The sequence below is a fragment of the Agrilus planipennis genome, unplaced genomic scaffold, assembly GCF_000699045.2.
Source record: "Agrilus planipennis isolate EAB-ADULT unplaced genomic scaffold, Apla_2.0 scaffold9, whole genome shotgun sequence".
NCBI lineage: Eukaryota > Metazoa > Arthropoda > Insecta > Coleoptera > Buprestidae > Agrilus > Agrilus planipennis.
The window spans coordinates 585659-595219 of NW_020442467.1; the positions used below are offsets into that span (position 1 = coordinate 585659).

Sequence of the window (9561 nt, forward strand, 5' to 3'; positions counted from 1 at the left end):
AAAATATCAACGAGATGTTTATTTATATTTGAAGACATATTAAAGGCTTTAACGCTTGTTTTCGACTCGCACTACTATTCATGATTGAACAAAACTTTTGGCAGGTACTGTATGAAAAAGTACGTTTAATGAACAAGAGTCGAGAGTATAATGAGCGTTTTTCTCCCTACCTACGATTTTTCCAGCGAGCATTCAAGACATTGGAAGGGGCACATCGCTAGAGAAAGAAAATGAAGTATACAGAAATGATTTGCTTTATAGGACACGTAACAGGTTCTCGTTCCTTGAAATAAAAAGAACTTTCATTTTAACACGACATCTAGGTTTTTATTTAACTTTTTTTGGCAATAAGTGAAGCTGATGTCGCCAAATTCTGGCTCTTTCTTCTATTACCGATTCGTCGATAAATCAAGCAGAGAATTTTTTGTAGCCGGCATACATTATTCAGAGGCGTTTCGTCATTTTGTATTCATATATAAGAAAAATATTTGGACCGCGAGGAAAATGCAAAAAGGCCTCTTTATAACATCCCCTAATGTTTGCTCACATCGTCGGTGTCACATTATTACGTGACTCAGCGACAAACATCGTTTACCTTTCTCGCAATGTTTGCGTTCGGAATTAAGAGGTGAGAGAGAGGTATCGAAAACTTTCGGTTGCTGAGTGCTTCAGCTTTCAAAAACAAACCGCTTTTCAACGTAATTTTGTTAGGTATTTTTCCCTAGAGCAAGTGTAAGTCCTTCAATGATGTTTAAAGCGCGACCAAAATAAACAGGACTTCTATAGTTGAACTCAGAAAAAGAAAAGAAAATTAAATTTGCTGTTTGGAGACTGTAACCTGTTGTTTTGGTGCAGTATTTTTATTTTTATAAGAGGTAAGAGTGAATCGCGCTGATAGCCTCTATGTTTGATAAGGAAGAATATTTGGTTGGTAGAAAAGTACAATCACTATGCTTAATGCCAAATGTTTCCTCACAAGATATAATTTTACTCTAACCACAGTGTCTGATCAGTATTCCGGAATATTTAAAAGGTAACATCTTGAGGCACTATAGAGAGCATTTCGTGATAACGCTACAGCGTAGGAGATGTACAAACTACCGCAGTTAATGAGCCGTCAATGATTGAGAAAACTTGTCAGGTCGTCGGCTTCGCTATCTTACCGCAAGCGTCATTTGACGAAACACATGTACCTTCTCGTGACCTTCGCAGCAGCTGGTACGCAGACAGGCCAATTGCACATGATTTGCACCGACACTCCATTACACAGTTGCGCTCTCGTTAATCCTGGTCATCATTGTCGGAGCAGCTGGGGCTTTCGGTAAGGTCACTATCCTCATGTTTACTGAGTAATGCGAGATGGGTCATTCTATTTTTCTTTCAGGTACCTTATTCTCCCTAATTTTTTCCGGAGTATTGATCAAACATAGGGTATATGGTTTCCTTCTATCCGTGCGTCTGTCTATCTGTAGTTACAAGAGTCGCTAAACAAAATTTTTGGTGTTTCGTTCCCACCAGGTACTAATGCTGTCCCTCTGGACTAAGCCGCGAAATAAAATGAAAGACCCTGTTCAGCATCCTTTAAGGAATCAAAGGAACGTGTGAGTGGTGGTNTCTTTTCGGATCTCATCAGCGCGTCGCAGGCAGCTCCGACAGAACACAGACCAACTTTTACCTGCTGTCTTAACAGCGCGTTTTAGAAAATACCACAAATGGCGTGGTAAACGCCATCTGTAGTACGATGCTACATTTTAGGATTACGTATGCTCCAACAAGGGTCCATTTAAATATATGAATATCTACTTGCTGAAACGAATCCCGGCGTAGCCACTACCTGATAGGCACTGAGTTACTGATCAAATCCGTATGAATTTCATTGACTTATCTTGAAAGAAAAAATTTTGTGACTAAGAAACTAAGTGATAAAAATAGTGAAAAATGAAAAGTTACCATACTCTAATAATAAAATGCTCTTTGTGCTGATCCCTTCACCGAATAATCGTTTTTAATAAACAGGAATTACCAACCTCGAACTACTACTAATATTGACTTTATTTCAGCCGAAAGGGTAAAGCATATAATTAAACAAGATTACGTTTTATGTACTGGTGCATTCTCTTTATTGGAATGATCCGACCAAATCGAAAACAAAGAGTAAAAACTGATTGCAGCAGATTCCAGTAGACTTTATTAACGGCTATTGAAGTGAGCTACATTAAAACAGAAAATTTAATATCTGCTTCCGGAGCAGCTTCCAAGAGATGCCCACAAATGAAAATAGCTTCAAAATGAAGATAATGTTAGAAGTTGCTTACTTCAGTATGTTATTAAAAGCCTTTGAGGCTTCACTTTTACTAAACCTGAAGGGAGTAGGAAGTTCATACAGTTGCTGATATAGTTAGGACGATTAAAATTAAAAAGTTCACAATAAATTATCTGTAAAATATATGTATCTTTTTCCTTGTTTCTACTTGGGACTATAGTCGATTGCTGCGTTCTAAACACGCCTTTGTTAAGGTCGGAAATACTTCATGAGTAGTACAGACAGAGTGAAAAGAGACAATCGAATAATAGTAAGCGGTGCGGCGGTTAGAGGTTGCTTAGGTATGCAAAAGCTGTATAACTACCTGGTTGAATTATACCTTTAAACAAGAGTCTTTGCGAATGTTGAACTTTCTTTAAAGTCCGATGCCGGCAACATCCTCAAATTCTATTTGTTTGCATCCCTTTCTGTTCTGGTGTAATGTTATTTCTTTTTCTTAATTAGTGTCCGCTGCAATTTTGTACGTAGCATCTCTTTTCTAAGCTTACGATATTCTGTACAACGTGTGTCGTGAGTAAAAGTAGTGGTAAATGGAATAATTTGTGTTACATTAGAGCTGAGAGGACAGTAGTCGAATACGTAATGAGTGTTAAACTTGAAGCATATCACGAGTAGAATGGATAGTAGATGAACAGGGTAAGACATGATCGTAGGGAGATGTACAAGGAGGACAATTAAACTATGAAATCACGATACTGTGACATATGTGATGATTCAAAAAAAAATTTTCATTTGAAGACACAAAAGCATGTTCTAAATTTGTTTAAGTAAAAGAGTCAATAATTCATATCCATCAAAAAAACGTAGTGGAGAATAATTCTAACCACCTAACCTGAATACTTGCCGAACATGAAGAGTTGGAATAATGGAGACTGTAAACAAATTTTTAAAGAAGTACTCAAACACAATTTTATGGTATATTCCAACCCAGAGAAAGACGAAAATCAGTAAATCAAAATAAGTAACGACAATTGCACAATAAAGAGGTTTGTGATGCAGTAAACCAAGTGCATTTCATCTAATACCTTCGTTATTTTACTAGTGTAATAAAGTGATGATTAACTTCATAGATTTGACATATTAGTTGTTTGACATTTTGTATTAGCAAAATTATCTGCTCTCTTTAAATGTTATGGATTAATGTCAAAGAAGAAATTGATCTGTTTATTCTTCCCGGCGAAAGTGTGACTGCAGCAACAAATTTTTCATTGAGATAATGTGTAGTGGGAAGAAATTAAGTTGATTTCACATTAATTTATTCTTTTATTATTGAAGAGACCCCTCTTTGCATCTTAATGCTACAATTGTTCGTTACTTAAAAAACTTAAAACCTTTGGGTGTTTCATTCCCACCAGCCACTAATACTGATGGGCGAACAGTCCCTTCGGACTACGCCAGAAGGTAGGGCGGAAGGCACCCTTCAACCTCCTTACATGAATCATGGGAATATGTGGATGGTGGTGGTTCGGGTGAGAAAGATAATGCGGGCGAAATGAAGACAGAAGAGAATAAAAGATGATCTGTTTAATATTACTGCCCCACCATTTGCCTAAGTGATTCAAGGAAACCACAGAAACACTTGGACCAAGGCAGATGGATGCGGAATCGAACCGGAGTCCTCCCGAATGCTAAGCAGTGGTCTAAACCTTTAGGCCATGCTACTCGGTTGGTTTGTTACATAGACCCTATCTTTTTTTATATAAGAAATGTAGGCACGGTAGGGGCCCCCGCGGGGGACCTATTATAATATGATTGCCTACTTACAGGGGCAAATCCCCATTTTCGCGTGTTTTGAAGGTAAAAGTGTCATAGAGGACTGAAGTTTGATACACATGCAGGATTTGGGATGTATTAGACCAAAACCGCGCCGGAGAAGTCTAGTTTCATAGGTATAATCATTTGTTTAGTTCGTAAGGTCTAAAATAATAACCGGATGAATCAAAAGTGTCAAAGCGATGACAAAGCTTCAAGCAACTATCGAAATAAACGATTTTGTTGGATTTATACTGAAACACAATGGATGCAACTCCTATTTCTATGTAAATGAATCTTCTTTGGTGTTTTATTAAAATAGGTAGGTTTGAATCTAATCATCCAATTGTAAACCCAAGTGACTATTAAATCTATCCAGTGAAAGTAGCCATTATCGCTAATGCATGGTATACGTTTCCGCTGAAATTGCCCCAAGAGAACTGAATCGATAATATACTAAGTGTCGACAAAGTATTGCACACAAAAAAACAGCGTTAAATTTATTGCTGTGGCTAAACGTCGGCAGGTAGGATTACCAACTGTAAGAAAAAGGTCCGCTGTGTGTATGTTTACGGAATCGGATGGGATATCATCATTTATTTGGATAAATTCGGTCCAAATTCGGAAATATGCCCAAGTGCGAGGAAAAATATCAGTCAAAAACAATTGTTCATCTAAGAACAAAAAGGGATGTTTCGAGAAATAATTCAGGAGTTAGGTTTCTCAACGGTTATTTATGTTTTTGCCGTTGTTGAATCCGAATTTAAACTTTGCCGCGCCGTGCGGGTGATGGAACCCCCCTTTTTATCCTCCTAAAACCTTATTCATACTTCTCTCAAAGTAAAAATACTTTTTTTTAATAGAAATATGTTTCCTAAGAAAAGCGCACAATAAAAACAAATTTAATAAAAGAAATAAATTTAACCCTATTTTGATATGCCGCTGGTGCAAAATATTCAGTTGAAGAAAGGAAGGGAAAAGTTGTCAGCTTTAAAATGTTTACTCTAGTTTTTCTCAGAAAGTAGATAGTTCGATAAAATGAGAGAAATATGAAGAAAGGGGGGCTCAGGAAGGTAAAAAGGGGGTTACGTTACCCGCACGGCGCGCCAAAGTTGAAATTCGGATTCAATTATCCAAAAAAAATAAATAACCGTTGAGAAACCTAACTCCGGATTTTTTTCTCGTTAAAACTACCATTTGATTGGTCCTATAATATACATGGTTTTTCTGAAATAAGTATCAAGCTTGCAGGGGGTGATAGGCACCATAAAACAAGAGTATTAAATAAAGATGTGTATGTCTGACAGTTCACCGTTTCCGAGAAAAACGTAATTCTTTGTACAGGCAAATGTAATTCCGGCCTTGAAAAGAAATGCGACAATGCAACGCCGCATTCAATCAGTTAATAGTTAGCAGTATCGACGTATACCGCCATCTAGTACCTTGATATTATGATAGTCATTTTGTTTGAATGGCTTCGGTCTGGTGGTTTCTGAAAATTGTTGAGCAAGAACTAATGTTTCTAATTTATTTACATGCGTAAATAACAAGCACCGATTAATTATTCAAGGTAAAAGTTCATATCCAAGAGTGTCCTCTTCGATTTCTATACATTTTGTACAAGCAGAAATTTGAGGTCTACAAGCAGTATAAAGCTAAATGCTACACAAGTATACAAGGCGTTTGCAAAAATGGTACTGAATGTGATTTTTCACCTGTGACAACTTCGGCAAAAGCACAGTGACAGGAACCTGTGATTTCGTCTCAGTTTTGATAAAAGTAAAAGGTTTCCTTTTGTTTTCGTGGAAGAGGGGAAATCTTCTTCCACGAAACAAAATAAGTTCACTTTACAATCATATCATATCTACCTGTTCAGTCTCGTTTCCTTTACCGTATGATTAGTGCTATCTCTGAATCATTTAGCGGTGCTTGAGACAAATTCAACGGTACCACTTTGACGTGCACCACTCTTTTTGTTTTGACTGACGAAAATCTGTCTCATCGTCAATTTTGGCGACGCTTTACATCTTTAATCTGCAATTTTCTCTTTTTCTCACGCAATGCAACTAAAGTACAGCAACGAAGACAATGACGGCGCTACATAGTAATAATTTACGAAAAAGCTTGTTAGTGTGAACGAGATTGAAAACATTACGCCGGGGCGTCGCGGGTTCTGCTGTCTGCTCCTACTCACGACTGCGGAAGGGTACATGGAGAACTCTGTCACAAGGTGTGACAGTGGCGCTTATGTAACTGTGACAAAATCACAGGTTGCGAAATCACGACCCACCTCTAGAGATTCGTGTATATTTATAAAGCATCCCAAATTTAAAAATGTGGTTGATACATACCCATTAGAAAAATTTCTCTTGTAATGTGCATTATTGGTAGATACCTGCCTACACCCATCTATGTTCTAAACATTAAACAGAAAAGAACTTGCTACTCTAACTAAATTAAGCATACAAATCTAATTTTTACTGAATATTTAGTGATCAAAGTTATGTAACAGGGTTTGCATAACCATAGAAGATTTTATTGTTTATTATGATGGATTAGTTTCTTATTGGAGCAGAAAAGTCACTTCATTTCCACTTTGTAATTATTTCACATCTAAATCAATAAAGGATATCGCGTTTCACTTAACGACAAAAAATTAAATATACCATAAAAAATAAAATAGGTAATCCCAAAAACGAATAGCAGAAGTTTTGATTTCTACTTAAAAAGATTGTGCTACAGAAAATATACAGCCACCGATTCTAAAATTACAAATTTCCCTATGCTATTTTTAAACATGCAAGAAACAGAAATGAACAAATAAAGTGTGAAACAAAGGTTACGTTCTGATATATATAAACATATAGATGGTTTAGTGTGTGTTTGTGCGAAAAATCACACTTTATCTGTTGGTGTATTAGAAAGGATATGAAAGGGAACTACCTGAGAATCCTAAACTGGTTAATCTGCCACAGGTTATTAAGGGCAATCCAAGAACATCAGGTGTGTGAGTGCAAAGAAACCTAAGAATAAGGTGATTATTAGGTGACAAGGGAAGAAAAATTAGTTATGCAGAGATCACGGAATGCCTTTTACTTTTATGCTAAACTTGCACTGTTAGAAAAAGTAGACTTAAAAAAAAAAAAGATGAAAAATTTTAACTATAGTACAGATTAATTCGATACTTAAAAAAGAAGATAAAAATAGTGGAAACTGCATTTCATCCATTTTAAATCAACGAATCGTTTTCTTTTCCCGTAACAATGCAAAACTTTTTCGATTTATATTTTCGTTCTTAATAATTCACATTAATAATCATTGTGATTTTAAAAGGGATTTGGAATACAAAAAATATTTCATATTATTGAGAATTATTGATTTATACGTAATCTTCGTATCTCTCTCTGTCGCCCTGATTAAAATTTAAAAAAAATGCTAAAGCAAATACTTTGTTTTTGAGTAAACAGCGAAAGCCAAATATCACTTTCCGCCCCTATAATAGCATTATCGATGAGACTTATACAGGCTTGAAGTTAAAAACTTTGTTCCTCTTACCGCTCCTCGAATTATGAGATTTTTTATTGTAGCAAGCTCCTAATGTAATTTTCAGGACAATTTACCTTAAAGATGTTACCAATATTCAAATTTAAGAGCACAAAATATTTACAATGGATTTTATAATTCAGAAGACAAGAAAAAAAGTGAACAAACTGTACCCAATTTACGAAATCATCAAAGGAATTTAGGTACCTAGCGGAAAATCAACTTCTTTTTGCACATTCGGGTTTAACAAGTATATTGACCGAATACTGTGCTAAAAGGATGAAAATAACACAAACTTAAACAAGGCAAATGGTTGATGGGTCGTTATACACGACTGAGGTGAATACCTACTTACATCATTCGTATCTTGTGAAGCGCGAGTTTAGGATAGTCTTAAAACAGTATTGATAAATATTGAAAAGTTCACGAGAACTGCCATTCCTAGGGGTTACCCCTTACCTCCGGTTTATTTATTTCGATTAACTTGGTGATTCTCTGCGACTCCCAGAGGAATGACACTGAGATACGCTTAATCAGCACAAGGTGATCAATCAGCTCTATCAATTTCATCTAAATGGCGAGCAAGACCTTCAAGGCGGGATACATCTAGTCTCTACCAGACCAAGCAGTAAACTCTTCTCAGTCAGCCTACTGGGTACCAAAATGAGTTCAACTCCAGACAATCGGATAGGCAGAAGGATTTCCCACCTGGGACCCTAGAGTCTATGACTAGTCGCATGTTTGAGGGCGATTTTCCTCGGGCACTAGTAAGCCATTTCGAGTTCATGGATTCGCCACATTGCCTTGACTCTTGACACTCATTTCGGCCGAGCTGTCTCGGCCCCCTTTAGTGAGTGTAACGGGCTAGGCTAGGATTTCCCACTTGGGACCCTCAAGTCTATGACTGGTCATTGTTTGTGAGCGACTCCCCCTCCGGCACTCGTAAACCTTTTCGAGTTCATGGATTCGTCACATTGCCTTGACTCTTGATACACATTTCGACCAGGCTGTCTCGGCCCCCTTTAGTGAGTGTAACGGGCTAGGCTAGGATTTCCCACTTGGGACCCTCAAGTCTATGACTGGTCATTGTTTGTGAGCGTCTTCCCCTCCGGCACTCATAAGCCTTTTCGAGTTCATGGATTCGCCACATTGCCTTGACTCTTGACACTCATTTTGGTCGGGCTGTTTTGGCCCCCTTTATTGAGTGTAATGGACTAGGCCCTTTCACCTAGGTTCTGACCTTTTCTCATATTTAGGGAAATCGGTTGTGTCTGACTTTAGTTTTTAAAGTGACATTCGCCAGCAAGCATCGCTTAAGATTTGATACTAGTGCGACACATCAAGCAGTTACTTACGCTACAATATTCCTCTAAGCGGGGTCTGACTTGGTATTTTAGGTAGATCAAAAGAGTGAACCTACTGTATAATCTATAAGCGATATTACTTACAAAACTTAAAACCAAGGCAAGCCACCCCTATAAACAATCGTGAGAATTAATTACAATGCGTGAATAGACTTATAAGGTGTTGATCTGCAAGCGCTTAAGACGAAATTGAAGCAATCATGCAGTTATTCAAGGCAAGGTTTCAATTCTGCTGTATAATCAGATTTACGTGTCGAGACATATTAATTTAATTAATAATTCAGAAACTGTGTTGTAATTAAGAAGTAAACTTCTTTTAAAACAGTTATTGGTTTATCATCGATTAAATTTTTATAACAATCGTATCAAATATTTCCTAGTCATTTAAATAAAATTTTTAGAATCAATTGTAGTGGAATCTATAACAGCCTCAAAAATTCCATCTCTGAAATTGGATATTTCTGAAACTACATTGTTCATTTATTTCATTTTGCACCACTCGAATCAGAAATATTTAAAGAATAATCTGTCTAAACTTTAAAAAATAAAAAAGAAATCATTTGATATCACAACTAATAG

At 36.7% G+C, this 9561-nt stretch overlaps 1 protein-coding gene across 8 annotated transcripts in view; it reads right to left on the reverse strand.

Annotated features, from left to right (window-relative positions):
- LOC108736912 (hemicentin-2) overlaps nucleotides 1–9561 on the reverse strand; it is a 465590-nt gene that overhangs the window by 54076 nt on the left and 401953 nt on the right. For 3 of the 8 annotated variants that reach the window (XM_025981200.1, XM_025981205.1, XM_025981204.1), the window contains one exon: nucleotides 7019–7098. The exons of the other annotated variants lie outside the window; for them this stretch is intronic. In XM_025981200.1, coding sequence (XP_025836985.1) covers nucleotides 7019–7098 — 80 coding nt within the window. The remainder of the gene's footprint in view (nucleotides 1–7018; nucleotides 7099–9561) is intronic. 8 annotated transcript variants of the gene reach the window in all.